This window comes from Amblyomma americanum, chromosome 7, assembly GCF_052857255.1.
Source record: "Amblyomma americanum isolate KBUSLIRL-KWMA chromosome 7, ASM5285725v1, whole genome shotgun sequence".
NCBI classification, from domain to species: domain Eukaryota; kingdom Metazoa; phylum Arthropoda; class Arachnida; order Ixodida; family Ixodidae; genus Amblyomma; species Amblyomma americanum.
This window is the reverse complement of record NC_135503.1, coordinates 6973001-6988407: the sequence shown is the minus strand read 5'-3', so window position 1 is coordinate 6988407 and position 15407 is coordinate 6973001. Positions and strand designations below refer to the sequence as shown.

At 50.5% G+C, this 15407-nt stretch overlaps 1 protein-coding gene and 1 long non-coding RNA gene across 10 annotated transcripts in view; one reads left to right on the top strand and one right to left on the bottom strand.

The window, feature by feature from the left end:
* The window catches only part of LOC144098351 (cell adhesion molecule Dscam1-like), a 46983-nt gene that overhangs the window by 20691 nt on the left and 10885 nt on the right, over positions 1–15407 (bottom strand). For 5 of the 9 annotated variants that reach the window (XM_077630926.1, XM_077630930.1, XM_077630922.1 and 2 more), the window contains 2 exons: positions 3622–3769; positions 2419–2567 (listed from right to left, as the gene is read on the bottom strand). In XM_077630926.1, the coding sequence (XP_077487052.1) occupies positions 2419–2567; positions 3622–3769 (297 nt within the window). Of the gene's footprint in view, positions 1–2418; positions 2568–3621; positions 3770–4598; positions 4764–7084; positions 7205–7571; positions 7851–8408; positions 9620–9651; positions 9820–10492; positions 10613–11745; positions 12035–13721; positions 13862–14879; positions 15048–15131; positions 15252–15407 lie in introns of those variants that run through there. The other 4 variants (XM_077630931.1, XM_077630928.1, XM_077630923.1 and 1 more) reach the window with 4 other exon arrangements.
* Positions 14010–15407, top strand: part of LOC144098358 (uncharacterized) — a 115504-nt gene continuing 114106 nt past the window's right edge. Inside the window, exon 1 of the long non-coding RNA XR_013307175.1 lies at positions 14010–14109. This is a non-coding gene — a long non-coding RNA (uncharacterized LOC144098358). The remainder of the gene's footprint in view (positions 14110–15407) is intronic.

Genomic DNA, 15407 nt, shown 5'->3' with positions numbered 1-15407 from the left:
CTGTCTGCGATTATCTATGTACTGCATGGGAATGTTTTGTAACTCTGATCAGAACAAAACTTTTTTTCAAACAACTGAGAAGTGTGCTGAAGTTAGCCGTCGCTATAAGGTATGGTTTTTGTCACACCGTGTAGTCGTACGGCACACTGCTTACTATTTTTTTTAAAGATGTGATCGCATAGAATTTACGAGGCCTTCCTGACACACAACGCAAGAAAATGTTGAGCAGTTGTTCGCTGCTGTGATAATTCCGGAATCCTTAGGAAAACTCAGGCGCGCGTGTTAGTCCTAGCAAAATTCGCGGTATGATTTCTAAAGGGTTGTTACAATCGGATACAACTCAAAAAGCGGGATATGTCCTTTTAATGAGGTCCTCCAGCTGATTGCTTCGACGGATTGTTAAGACATCGCGATCAGTTCGGTCAACCCGTGGTTAATTTCCTTCACCTGTCAGCCCTTTGTGATGCAATGGCAGGTGCAAGGGGACTGACCGCGACGTCGCGTCAGTGGGTCGACGCCATTGGCTAGAGGTTCGCGGGGCATTTTCGGCTGAGTTCTTGATCTGTGTCCGACTATAGCGGCACTACGGCGGCGCTAGGCGAGCACGTTGCACAAGGGCGGTTTTATGTTGTAAGACTGACGGGTTGGAGTCGGAAGCGCGTGGGCGGTTACTCTGTATCGCTGCCAAGGGCGAAATGCGCCGATCTTGGGCAACCTGTTGCTCGTTGCGCTACACGTTTAAAGCACATCCGTTCGTTGCAGGGTTTTCCGGGTGTTGCCGCTTAACCGTGGAGTGCCGTTTTTCGTTTTTGCAGCATCGGTATCGGTGCATAACGGAACCGCTTATTGCATCGAAAAGTGGAGGAACAGGCGACATGGATCTAGATCAGGCCTGATCTGGTCACATTTTGATGCAGACATGCATTGTAGGGCTTGAAAGCCACATTTTGCCGTCATCGTTTCTGCGTCTGTAGTGCAGACCTGGCCTGAATAACGATAAGCTTTCAAGCTCATCTTGATAACGATGCAGAGCACCTACGGTATTTATAAACTTACTCTTGAGTACATGGCTATGTATAGCACAAGCTAAATACATCTGCCCATGTAGGAGCATACGGCCAATCATGTTGTCGAGGTGAGCTTGGAAGCAGCGGAAGTTTAGAGGAAGTATTAGACGAAGAAGAAAGATTAAGGATTAATGGGGTTTAACATCTCGAAGCGACACATAGACTCTATGAGGGAAGCCGTAGTGGAGGTCTCCAGATTATACAAGTACTTAGACCATCAGGCGTTCTTTCATGCCCAACAATTCTGGACAAAAGCACTTTTGAACGAGAAAGAGTTTATGAATGCAATTTTTTTCATATATTGTAAGATGTTACTACAGTAGGATACAAATTTGAAGAAGCAGCAGTTGCTAACATTGGGCCACGGTCCGCGGCGTATTACTCAGCTGGCCCATCGTGATAGTAAACGAAATCAATTTTTTTAACGTTTGACTATATTAAACAAGCCAGGTATTAAATTCTAGCTCCTATAATTTATTCTTGTGATTAGTTTTTTGTTTAGGCAGCAAGAAGAGTTTTAACAATGGTCTACCTTTTTGTCGCGGAGGAAATCTGTGAGGCGGTCGTGAATGTAGGAGGAGCTTCACTGCAGACTTAAGTTGTATCCGACTATACAACAATCAATATATCTGCAGATCTCCCGTTTACAGGCTTGCATTTTTTTTGCCATTAACGTTTTTGCTATCGTCAAAAGCGTTCCCCATTGGTTTTTTATGTCAGTCATAACTGCGCGATGCGAGCGATGGGAAAACTTTAAAAGAAAGATGTGGTTACAGATCTGAAAAATGGACCATTACCTTCAATATTTCTGTAACGGTGACTTACAATTTTGCGATATTCAAAAATTTTTTCCAAGAATGTTGGACATGAACGTGCGCTGACATCGCACAGAAAACGGGCGTTTTTGCATTTCGCGTCCACGCAAATACAACCGCCGCGGCCGAGGTCGAAACCACGACCTTGGCACCATGCAGCAGCCGACAGCCACCGCGGCTGATCCGAAGAATAAAATAGCCTCGACAGGATACATGTGCTTCTATATGAGCTCTATAAGAAGAGCGGCGGTAAAGTTCGATAATCTGTCTCCGACAACAAGCGCGATGGGTGGGATAGAATGCTTTTCTGCACTGTTTGCACCGTGAAACTGCAGATTTACGAAAAAAAAAAGAATAGCAACCGTGTCAATAAATGGCCAATGCTGTCACACAAGCAATAGAGCGACCTCCATCACTTGGAGGCTGGAAGATGCTGTCGCCTTCGTTTATCCTCCCGTCTACTTGAAAGGGCCTGATGGAGGTATGTATACTGCACGATGTACTGGAGGGCGCAAGTTGCGCGAAGAGAGGGGCACCTTGCACGATGAGCTTGACCTTCCTGTCGTCCTTGCCGTACTTGTTCTGCGTGTGGCAGGTGTAGAGGGCACCGTCGCTGCGGTCTGTGTCGCGGATCACCAGCTCGGAGAGCAGCCCGTCCGGGATCAGGGTTTCGAACACCTCGTACCTGCGCGGACAAGTGCGGCGCCCTTTGAGCGAGATGGCCGGAGTTCACTCTTGAGTCCTGTTGGCCATTGAAGGAAGACTGACGTACACGCTCGCAAATGAACTCGCGGTGTTATGAGAGATTTCCGCGTACGTTTTGGTCATTGTCGATCTGAGATGCTGGTGTTTGAGAGCAAGAGAAAGAGAGAGAGAGAGGCAGAGAGGCAGGACTACTATAGATGACTTGACAGCTTCCAGTTATACCCGGCAGCGCATAGAAGCCGATACAAAGATGATCACTGCTTTCGTGGAATGGGTTATTGTTGAGGGTCATCAAACAGACTCCACTTACCGCACTGCGCTCTGGCCATGGGTACTTTGTGTACAAAGTCATTATAATCGCGGTCAACTTTCTGTGGCACTGCACCAGAGGCTAGGCGTTTAAAGGAAAGGAGACGGGCTTTTGTCACAGTGCCTTGGGGGGGGGGGGGGGATGATTTGTCGTTCGGGCTAGGAGTACGTAAGGGTGAAGTTGGAGAAACGGTGCGGGGTCGCTAGGCTGAGGTAGCCCACTCAGCTGGGCTCGGGGACAAATGCCCGTCTCCTTTCTTTTACTTCTTAGCTTCTGCTGAAGTGTGTCACGGAAAGTTGACCGTGAGTATAGACGCCTTAATTCGCGGCCTGGGTGAAGGACTATGTAGACGTGAATTGGCACACTGAGGAAACAACGGCCACCGAGAAAACAAAAATGCAGGGATAAGTGAGAAGAGGGAGAGCTCTGTTGCCCCCGCCACTTTTGTTTTGTAGATAATAGAGCCTGAGAATATTTTAAAGCACTTTATTTTAATGCCTTGATATGGCATTGATGGTGATAAAGGCGGCTTGCAGTGTTCGGCTCTAGTCTTTTCAAGGAGTTATTAAAGGCGGTGTTCAAGCGGTGTTTGTTCCAACTGGTGCAGGGCTGCTAGAATCAGAGGTGAAAAAAAGAAAAGAATCGCACTTGCTAGTTGTGGCTCCGTGCATGCTTCGCCACTTAGCGTGCTTTTGAACGGCGAGTGCGCGAAAGGTGAGGTTACCGAGCGCTGGTCCTCTTGTCCAGCTTGACGCTGCCCTTGGACCAGGCGATGGAGAGCGGCTGGTCCCCCGTGGCCTGGCACTTCATCCGGGTCACCTCGGTCCGCCGGGTGGTCACCGCCGCCGATTTCTCCTCGAACCTGGCCGGCACTGCGTCCGGGTTCGCGAGAGAAAAAGGAAGAGGCTTATTTTCTTCGTTTACTCCAGAGTGTGGCGAGAAGGAAACGAGCGAAGAGCCTTTGTGGTTGCCTTCAGCCACATCGCGGCAGCGCTTCATTCTGCTGCCGTCATTATCCTCTCATCTTCGGCCGAAGTAGCTGCCGGCAGGTTCTCTGCAATGCTTCCACAGCATAACACTTTAGCGACACCATTATGAACGTTTTTTTAGTGGCAAGGAAGTATTTTTTTCGCGCTTATTATTCTGAGGGTGAGTCGAAATTTCAGTACGCACGTAGTTTGTGCAGAGGAAATATGCGCGTAGTATTTCGTTCACACATCAACGAGTGACATGGCACCACACAACAGGGTGGTAAACACGTAGACGTGAGCTGCAGCAGTGCACATGTCTCGAAAGATGTGCACTGATGTATGTGCTGTTGTGCCGGAAATACGTACATATGTGATGTTGTACTACTAGAAAGATGTGCGAATAAGTGGAACTTGCAACTTTCCTATGATGCTCCGCTAAAGGCGCCGACGCAAAGCAAATACCCGGCGGGAGCTTGTCAGTTCCGCATAAGCTGTCGGCGTTTTCCTTCGTCGAAGCAACGTGTGCGCGCTGTGCTTTAGAGACGCGCTGCCGAAATCGCTGGGCGAGCACTTTGGAGGTCGTTCGTTCGCTCAAACGGGGCGGAGAAGAAAGAGCACGGCAACACAGAGGCAGAGCAAAGTGCTCGTTTATTGTCGTCCTTCCGCAATAATGAGCGTCTCGGAATCGCCCCCCGCTGGTCGCGGCAGCGATCCGTCACCACCGCCTTACCGTTGAGCGTGAGCCTGACTCGGTTGGTGATGGCTTCGCCGACGCCGTTGTCGGCCTCGCACAGGTAAACGCCGGCGTCGCGGGGCCGCACGCTGCGCAGCACGAGGACGCCGGTCGGATCGAGCGTCGACGACTGGCCCGTTTCCAGCCGGGCCCGATTCCCATCTGCAATCGAAGAAGGCGGTCGGGGAGTCAGTCCGCGTGCGAGCGTCGAGCGATAAGGAGCGAGGCCGGCTGAGCGGCCGACACGCGGGGAATCCGTGCGTGCGTTTGAAGACGTATCATCGTCTAGCTTATTTAGTGCGTCCGGTTTTCGTGCAGGAACGCAGGTTAGGGTCAGTGGAGTTTGTCGGGGCGTGATATTGCCCGACCGATTGCTATCGCTGCTTGGAAGCCTCCACTGACGGAATAAATCTTTGCGAAAGAGAAAGGGGAAGGGGGGGGGGCACTAAGATTTCTCGCTTCTAAAAGTCCTACTTAGTGGTTGGAGACTCCCTTTCGAGCAAAATGGTCGTGAATGTAGCGTCAGAGGGAACTGAAGGAAGATAGACTGAAATAGAGAAAGCGCGCTGTCGAGAATGATAACGGTTCTTTGTGCGCGGCAAGAACAAACCTTATCAGTGTGCAGCTTGTCTCCAGGTGCAAGAAGGCGAGGAAAATATAAGGGCCATATGCGCGTTGCTAGACGAGTACCCGGAACATCGGACACGGCACAGTACTCTTTATAAGTTTCGCTTATTTGGAGAAAGAAAAACCGGGTTCTGGTCTTGAATTTTTAATCATGCTTTGATTAATGCAGCTTTCATTTTTCATTTGGCTCTGTGTCAGTTGCGCGGTCGCAAGGCGTTTTCTTTGTTAATAATAATAATAATTGGTTTTTTGGGGAAAGGAAATGGCGCAGTATCTGTCTCATATATCTTTGTACACCTGAACCGCGCCGTAAGGGAAGGGATAAAGGAGGGAGTGAAAGAAGAAAGGAAGAATGGGTGCCGTAGTGGAGGGCTCCGGAATAATTTCCGCCAACTGGGCTTCTTTTAACGTGCACTGACATCGCACAGCATACGGGCGCCTTTGCGTTTCGCCTCCATCGAAACGCAGCCGCCGCGGTCGGGTTCGAACCCGGGAACTCCGGATCAGTAGTCGAGCGCCCTAACCACTGAGCCACCGCGGCGGGGCTTTCTTTGTTCGTATTATACGTTTTTCCAGATTAGAGAGCATTCCCGTGTGCGCAAGCGACTATCTCTTTGTTAACAAGATTTTTGAGGCTCGATGCCCGTAAATAAGTGTGGAGGTTTTTAACCCCCCTGTCACACGGGCACTCTCGATCTTATTTGAGCTCCATCTGCGTCGAGGTTTTCAAGCACCATGGAACATCTCCGTGCTGCTCGGTCGTTATAAACGCTCATTGATTAGCTGCCCTCATATGCAATGGGCGGCGCCAAATGTTCCGGCGACATTCTTAGCATGCTGGTGCACCTTCAGCACTGTGGAGCAAAGGGCTTCATGCGCAATGCTTCCGCTAATTCGCCGTACACAGCGGCATTCCGGTTCTGGCGCCGCAGGTCATCGAGCCGGTCCTGCCAAGAACAGCAGTTCTGCTGTCGCTCCAGATTTTTCAGGCCTGTGATGGTTGCGAGTGATGTCGGTGTATGCATTTGTCAGTCAAAGACGCAACGCTAGCCGCCGAGCTCATATCGAGACGCCATATTTGTCTGGACCGGCACTGGAGCGTGGATTTGAGATTATCTATAAATAAGCGGTTCCATAACAAGGCATAGCGCACTAAAGATGTTCTCTCATTCCTTTTAATCAATTTGTACGTTCAAATTCGTGCGTTTATTTTGTTACCTTGCTTTTGTTTTTATAGCTCCGTGGGGGCGAGAGTGTCAGCGCCCGCTTTCGATTGTGCTCGAGAACCTCAGTCGTTTTTGGAGGAACCATAGTCCAGCCAAGCAGGGTCGGGCGCGATCTTGCTTAAGTGTGGGCGTATGACAGCAGCCGATGTGCATTGTGTTCCGTGAGCGTTGACTCCGTGAGTAAAGAACGTGCGCGTGCGACAGGGGTGTAAGAGACGGATTGAGCGACGACATAGCTTGGGGCTCCTTCTAAATGCACTTATTGTTCTGGCCGGTGAAATCTTTCCCAAAGATTACTGGGCGGTATTACAGGGTGCGTGCACGCAGTGGTGCCAGTTGCGCCGAATGAATAAATTACTGCGTCACGAAATCAGATGTTCGAGTTTTCATGATGTAGCCCCTTTTTTTCTACTGCGTTCCTTCACCTCAAGTGGTTACTATTCTCGAGTGGACACTAGCGAGACGTAAAAAATAAAAAAGATGCTGACAGATTAGTTCTGGCAGTGGCTAATGCGGGACAAACAGCAATGGGACCTTTGTTACTTCCCGCAGCGAGAAAACGAATGAGCTGCCACGTTGATGTGGCGATAGCCGGCTCGAAAGGCAGGCTTGTCCCTTCAGTGCGCGTACCTGTCAGCTTGCTCCAGGTCACTCTGGGAGCCGGGTGTCCGGCCACGGGGCAGGACAGCTTGGCCTCGCTTCCCAGCAAGGCTGACACGTCGGAGGGCACCCGCAGCCACCGTGGGGGCGCTGTAAAGGAGAGATTTGTCCTGTTTTGTTGCTGGATCTCGCGCATGGCCAAATAAGCGTCGGCAGCGTGAGAAACAGGGTCTCTACAGTGCCACGCGGTATGAGCTGCTTAGGTAGCCTTACGTGGATTGCACATCTAATGGTGTAGCCACATTAACTGATAACCCTCGAATGGCAAATGAGCAACATTGGTTTATCTCGTTAACCTTCGCCAGATGGCTGGTGACGAAGCATGGAATCATAAGTGTGCTTAATTTGAATGAATCAAATCGAACGGGCACATGACTTTCTCTTCGTTCGTGTCTGTATTCGTCGTGCCGTTGCGCCGCGCATAATGTCTCTTCAAACTTCGCGTGTCGAAACCCACCTCTAACCTCGAGTTTGACGGAGTAGCTGTCGCTGCCCTGCAAGTTCTTTGCGAAGCAGGTGTAGTTTCCCACGTCAGCAGCTGACACGGACAAGACCTGGAGCACCGAGAATCTCTCGGACGTGGTCACCTTCACGTTGTCACCGCTGACGGTTTTCCTGTCCTTGAGCCACGTGAAGTACACTGGGAGTGCCCCTTTTGAGATCGCGCAAAGAACTTGCGCGGACGCGCCTTCGGACAGGTCAGTCGGGAAACTGAACGGGGTCACCACGGGTGCCTCTGAAACAGACAGGAAAAGTTAAGTCATTATGTTGTTCGGACAAAACAATGTGTAAAGGCGAAAGGATATCCTTGAATGCCGTTTTGGAATATACTAGGTAGTAGAGCTCGCGAAAATTTTCTTCGTATTCGTGATTAGCGCTTTTGGTGACTGCCATCGAAGCACATGCTCGCGAACCGCGCAGTGATGTAAGGGAGTAAGCTTCGGCTGACAATGTTCGGCTGACCCAGTAGGGATTTCCGTGTTCCTCAAGCAAGAGATCTAAGGCAAGGTAGCCATGCAGCGCCTGCAATTTAGCCAGGACACCACTGAGTTGTAATTTCACACCTTTCCTCAGTATCTTGCATCTGCTGTTTATATGTACCGTCTAGAAATGTCAGGACATGTATATAAGCTTGAGAAATCAGACAGGGACACTGTACCGTTGCACTGAAACACTACACATCGGCCTGATTAAGTGTAAGTTTGTGTTGGAAGCTAGAGCTGTCCAGACAAGGCGAAAAACGGCCCTGCATCCACATGGAAAACAGCCATGTCGTGCGGAGAAGCAGGCTCACCTTTCGACAGGACTTGACCGTTGCAGCCGGAGATGGTGAAATGAAGAATCGTTGTTACCAGAAGCGCGATTGTATCGCCCGCCGCCCGCGGAGCTCGCGCGTTCACCAGCATGCTTGTTCGAAATGCTTATCGTGGCTTAGCTGGGCAGTTTAAGGAGTATTTACCGGCGGAGCGCGCGCTGTGCTGTGAAACATGGGTGCAAGTGCACACACAACACATATTTTCTGACACACCGTAAGGCGTCAGCGGTGCAGGGGCTGTTTTGAGCGGTACAGCAGGCGCCACATATCGAGAGAAAATGATAACAGTCTTTGACGTACGGCGTGCCCTGGGTTCGCGGATGCGGTGAAGTTGCCAGCAATGGGCGCTTTTACGCTGGCTGCCCGTTGAGGAAAGATGCACACTTTGTAAGTCAAATGTGCCGGACGCGAAAGCTTGTTACTTCAACCGCAGTTTACCATCTTTTTAAGCGCGAGCATTCAGGTGTCGATGTCGGATAATCTGGCGCGCTTTTCGTGCGGCTGGTAAGAGTTCGCTTTCTTAGAGGCACCTTCACATGATGCCTTACCGGGGTGCGCCTGTTCCAAGCGCTCTGGTAAGGCGTTGTGTTGCAGTGTATGCAGGGGCCTTATAACGTACGGTTAAGTACCGTAGTTGTACACTCGCAAGCGTCGCACTGGTGAAATGTGTTTTAGGTGACGTTAAAACGTGCTCTAAAGCTGTCAAGTCTGAATGTGTGTGTTCGCATAGCCATATGGCGCTTTGGCCACTCTAAGATTTGTTGCTATCAGCGTATACAAACCACTGTCAGCGTCAACACCCGGCACAGTATTGGAAGGATTGCAGGGACGTGTGCAGAACGCAACGTGAGATGCTCATAACAGTGCATGCAGGTACATATACAGGTATACGTAGGCAGTGATAGTTCATGAAACGCACGTCAGTGGTTTGACAACGCAAAATTCTGAATGCTTCTGCTGAGTTGGTCGTAACAGTGAATTATACGCCAGTGATGGGTGCAACGCATTCATGCCTGCCGCACCCCTGTAGGCGTGACCAGATACAGCATTGACATATTTCACAGACGAGGCTATTCGGCACTCACATTCATCCTAGCTGATACTGACGTGAGGACCGCTATGACCGGATCAGTTGTGCTCCACCATGATATGGTTCAGTGCTAAAGTTTACTTAGTGTTCGATATGTTGTCCGCGACACTGTCAACGGGGTGTGCGCCATACCGGTGACGCTGAGTCGGAAAGTGGCCATGATTCCCGGCCCGACGCCATTGCTGGCGACGCAGGAGTACATGCCAGCGTCCGAAGGCTGTACGTCTGGGATGGTCATGGTCGACGCTTGGAATGACATCCGAGAGTCCTGCCCAAGTGCTGCCCAGCCATCGCGTTCTCCTGCACGCGAAGAAATGTGGGCACTACGTGTAAGCTCTTGGTGCGGCTTCCCTCGCTTTCCTGCTCAACGTCAGAGCTGTGACCGTAACGGTACAGGCGGCACATTTCACTTGGGGGCAGGCAGTGGTGCAGCGAACACGACAGCTATCGTCGTTTTCGATTCAGAACCTCATTGACAGCTTTGGCCGCTAATTTTTACCGCGTCCCTTTGTCCTCTACCAGTTTTAGGTGGTTCTGCGCAGCTCTTGATAGCATGTCCAACTCTGGTCATACTCGTGGAGCGCGAGTGGTCAGGTTTAGCTGCAGCACTGACAAGTCTGCAACCCTTCGACGTTCAAATCGCAAGGCAAACTGCTTCCAAACACAAAAAGTGGCTCACATGTGCATGCTGGTCGTTGGTGTCACTAGACTGCTGTATCAGATACCACCAAGCCGCTCACAACGCGTTCGAAATTTCCAGGACAGGGTTTACACTTCTGCTTAATCTTCTTGGCTGCAGCTTCGTGATATATTCTCGTTTTGAGTTGCTGGTTACTTAAGTGGAAAACTTGTAAGGCAGTGCGACAAAGTTAGCCTCTGTTTTTGAGCTTAAAAGTAGCAGTTCCGGTTTTCATTGCTGAAGCAGGGTCCGTTAGGAAAACGAGGTACGTGAAGGAAATGTTGATTGTAGTACCTTCCCTTTTGGACCATGTTATATTCGGCTTGGGCGAACCAAACGCGATGCACTGGAAGCTTCTGCTGTGCCCCTGGCGCACTTCGGTGTCGCCGGGCACTTTCTTCCACTCCGGTGCAACTGCGATGAGCACAGGGGAAAGAAAATTACATTTAAAGCCGAAAGGAATCGCCACACTCAGCGTCTGTAAATGATTCATAGTCTCAGAGTCTCCTAAACGTTCTTATTGTAATACTTAGTGGGCATATGAGTGCCCTGTACCACGTGCTCAAGATGTTTTTGTCGTCAGCGTTGCTAATCTAATCTTGTTTGCTGCTGCTGTGTTCTAAACTGTCTTGCACGTTTCGCGCGTAAGCGTCAGGGAAATGTTCACAATGTCAAAATCGCATGTACATAATAAACAAGTAATTCACTACTACTTACTAGGCGCATTATGCCAACAGTATAGTGTACTAGCGCGTATAGTGAAAGTAGCCTTAATTTGAACGTTATGCATCATATGAGTTAAAGTGTCGTGGCCTAGCAATCATTTCTCAAGTGTTGCTTGCTTTTTGACTCAAGCTCACAATGACCATCGATTTCTGTAACCTCTCTTGGAAGGGAACAGCAGTTTAAAACTGGTAGCGAGGTGCTGGAAGTGGTAAGGGAATACATCTTCTTAGGGCAAGTAGTGACCACAGATCCGAATCACGAGAGCGAAATAACTAGAAGAATAAGATTGGGGTGGAGCGCATATGGCAGGTTCTCTCAGATGATGAATGGCAGTTTGGCAATATCCTTCAAGAGAAACGCATACAGCAGCCGTATCTTATGTACTGACCTACGGGGCAGAAACGTGGAGGCTAACGATTAGGGTTCAGCTTAAAGACAGCGCAGCGAGTTAAGGGAATAAAAATGATAGGTGTAACATTATGAGACCGCAAGCGGGCAGAGTGCGTGAGGGAACATTAATGACATTCTAGTCGAAATCAAAAGAAAGAAATAGGCTTGTGCAGGGCATGTAATGCGAAGGCAAGATTACCGGTGGTCGTTACGGGCGACAGACGGGGTTCCAAAGGAAGGCAAGCGTAGCAGGGGCCGGCAGAAAGTTAGGGGGCCGGATGAGATTAGGAAGTTTGCAGGCATAGGGTGGGCGCAGCTCGCAAAGGACAAGGTTAATTGGCGAGACGTGGGAGAGGTCTTTGCCCTGCAGTGGGCGTAGTCAGGCTGATGTTGATGATGAAATAAGAAAGAGCATATTTTGGCACACGCACCAACCTGACACTTCGATGTGCGTGGTGCGCGTGTCGCTTCCGAGAGCGTTGGTCGCTGCACACGTGTAGTCTCCCGAGGCCTCCGCGCTGGCCGGCTCTATGACCAGCACCAGGTAGTCGTCGAAGCGCTTCACCCTCACGTCGGGCAGCAGGGAAGCGTCCACGCCGCTCTTCAGCCATTGAAACGTCAACGGCTCGGAGCCCCGCTTCAGTAGGCACGCGGCGGTCGCCTTCTCGCCGGCGTTGACCTTTGTCGAGGCGATGATTTCCTCTATCGCCGGGGGTTCCTCTGCGAGGGTGTACGACGCTGTTTTCAGTTAACTTCGAGCGCGGCGCGTTCGAGAGGCTCGCTGCACTGCTTTGTTTGCGGCGTATATCGTGTGCACTGTAGCCTTAGTAAGAGGGCGAACATGTACATAGAGTTCGCGCGTGGAAATAAGCGTTGACTTTGCTTCGACATTTAAAAGAGCACTAAAAGGCTCAAAACTCAATGGCAAGACTACCTCGCAGAATCGGCCGATCTTCGTTGGATGACAAATAATTATTATTGGCGTGCTAGTTAAGCCTTTCCTTCTGTCGTGTAATGCGGTACACGTTCTAAAAACCATTGGTTATATGCGGACAAGACTAGTCTGCCAAGTAGTTCTTTGTGCAAAATGTATGTGGTCTTCACCTGCCGGCGAAAGAAGACCGTGACGGAGCATTTAGTCTGGCTGGGTGAATACCTCCGGCTGTCTCCTAAAAAATGTCTTCAGACTGTACCGTTCTTAATATAGCTCTGCTATACGCGACTGTCTCGTAACTTGACGCGTTTAGTCAGAAGTGGCCACGTCTGAGTAGGGGTTTATTGATTGAGCAGCACCTTCAGTTCGAGCTCACCTTCTCTGCTTGATTTCTTTCTCCTCTGCATTCATGTGGCATAAATTTGCAAGTTTCGCACATTAAAGTTTGCAAAGCTGTGGTGCTGAAGGCGCGCGCTTCCTGTGCCTTTTCATTCACCTCGCAAAATTTTCTGCACTCTACATTCTGGTTGATTAGTCGCGGATTCTGTACGAAGATTTACTTGCTGGTTCGGCTGCAGCCTTTGGAAAGGTTTGGTCTATAGTTTATGGGTTTTAACGTGCCAAAGCGACTGTATTAGGGATGCCGCAGTGGAGCGCTCGGGATAATTTAGACCACCTGGAGTTGTTTAACATGATCTGACATCGCACAGTACACGGGGCTGTAGCATTTTGTTTCCATCGAGGTGCGACCGCCGCGGCAGGGATCGAACCGCCTCTTTCGGGTCAGCAGCTGAGCACCATAACCACTGAGCCGCCGCGGCGGCCCCTTTGGGATGGGTTTGCATTAAACTTAATACTGCTGGCGGGAATTACAAACAACGTGCATGAAACAATCTCCGTGGGACACCAAGCCTGCCATGCATCGAGCTAAATTACGCGCACTCTGCAAACCGGAGCGTGACCTTAATGTCTGTAACGTAACGCAAGTTGGCTGGCGTTGCTGCCGCTGCTGTGATTAATGGTGAGTAACGAGATGTTGCGAAACTAAGGGCACAGAGCCGACCGGGTCAGTTTGTTGCGCTGCTTAGTACTTGTAAGATGGCACAGCTGTGAGGGAAAGGCTTCTGGCAGACTTTCATTACCATATTTTCTTCATTTTTCATCATGCTTTTAGGTTGCGCGTCTCTGACCTCGGTATTTTTTTTTCTTCAATTCTGAACCGGAGCGCAGGCTGCACGATATGCGATGTGGTGTAAAGGTGTTGCAATGGAGGATCGCGAGGAGGGTGATATTGGTGTCCTCACCGAGTAGTCAACCCCGTACAGCTTGCTATAGCACTTAGCCTCCTCCCTCGACAGTTGAGACATTCATTCCACTTGCGATAGGATTAAGGGACAAAAATAGGAAAAGGAGAAAAAAATTAGCGCAGAAGAACAAAAAATTGGCTCTTATTCGCAGAGCACGAGTACTCACCATTTGCGGAGCTTGCCTCGCTGAGGATGGCAGCCAGGAAGAAGCAGAAGCGGATCGAGGCGCAGCGCATGCCGAGTGCGCAGTGCATCTGTTCTTCTCGTACGCGTGCGACGAGAGAGAAGCGCAGTGGGTGCTAGAGGCAGGCAACTGCGGAGACAGGCCTTGGCAGCGCTCCCCACGGGGCGACCGGGAGCGAGAACCAACCACATTGTCGCCGCTTGTGGGACGTGGGAAAAAAAGAGCCGGCCGCGTCGTCGTTAACGGTGGCCTCTGCTGTCGTCGAAAACACAGACGCGGCAGCGAGTGGCCCGTGGTAACAATCGGAACGAGGAGACCGCACGAGCGCGGTCTTGCGTTGCGCGGAAGCCGTGTTTATCGACATTGTCAGGTGAAATTTGCCTTGTCTCTGTCTGGGTTGTGCCGTGTCGCCTGTAGTGAATGTTATCAGCGTTGGTGTGACTCCGGGGGGAAGCATCTCCTTACTTCGTGTTTCAATAGCCTAACAGTTTCTTGACTTTCGCCCCCGTGTGTACGAGAACTCTTAAAGCTGATTCCGCTTGCGGTGTTGGGGCTGGTTATGAGCAAATGAAGGCTCAGCATCTGTCTCAGCAGCTAGGGTGGACGCTGTGAAAGGAAGGAATGGTGTTGGTGAGAGCGGAGAGGGAGAAACAGCTGCATGAAGCTGCCACGTGCGGACTAGGGAATACGTAGGCAAGTTCATTCTTGCCGATTCACTCTGTACGGTTCGTCAAGCTTGGTTAACTGGTAGCACATTAGGTACTCTATCGCAAGCACCTATCTAGCACATTAGGTACTCTGTGTCAAGCACCTGTCTGCTAAAGAGCGGGGGTTCAAAGGTTTCCCCTTCCCCCGATTTAAGTGATTAACCTTGGGTCCCTCCTTAAAAAAAAATCCTGACTGCGGCTCTGCCCTCTCTGTATTCCTGTTTTCGATGTTCGTAGTTGTCGCATTTTTGCTCTAAACGCCGTGTCGCAAATTTTGAGTGCTAGTAATATGCTGTTCAGAGTGATTTCGATGGAATAGGCTGCTTTGGTTGGGCATACGTTGCTCAGAAGCCGTGTACTACGTGTATTCCACAGTGGTGTTTTCGTGGAAGAGGCTTGTTGCGCTTATTCCTGCGACAGCGTCGCTGCATACCCCGTACGTGCAAGTGCAGCGAGTGGCTGACGGATCCCAGACCGTTGTGGGCCCTGCACGTGTACTTCCCGGCGTCCTCTGGTGTGACTGCTTCGATGAGCAGTGTGCCGTTGGGAGAAGCCTGCATTCGACTGTTGGCGGCTGGGAGGGCGAGCTCGATGGCAGTACCTGCGTTTTTGCGTGGAAATTAAGTTTTTCAATGATCCCGCCTCCGAGTCATACACCGATGGAGGAAGTTGCCTGGAAACATACCTGACGGTCGCGACCAGCTTACAGTGGGCTTCGGCGAGCCGGTGGCGTGGCAGCTGAGGACGACGCTGCCACCTTGGACAACGTTCGTGTCGCCTGTTGTTTTCTTGAATAATGGCGGTGCTGAAGAAAACAGAATAAGTCGCCGTATTTTTAGCTGAAACGTATATGAGGGTCGTGGTCGATTAGAAAATTTAGTGCTGAAGAGTTTACGCGACTGCTCGTGGTCCTTTTATGCTGTGTCATCTACACGTGGCAACTTGCCCAATTTTCTGTTCT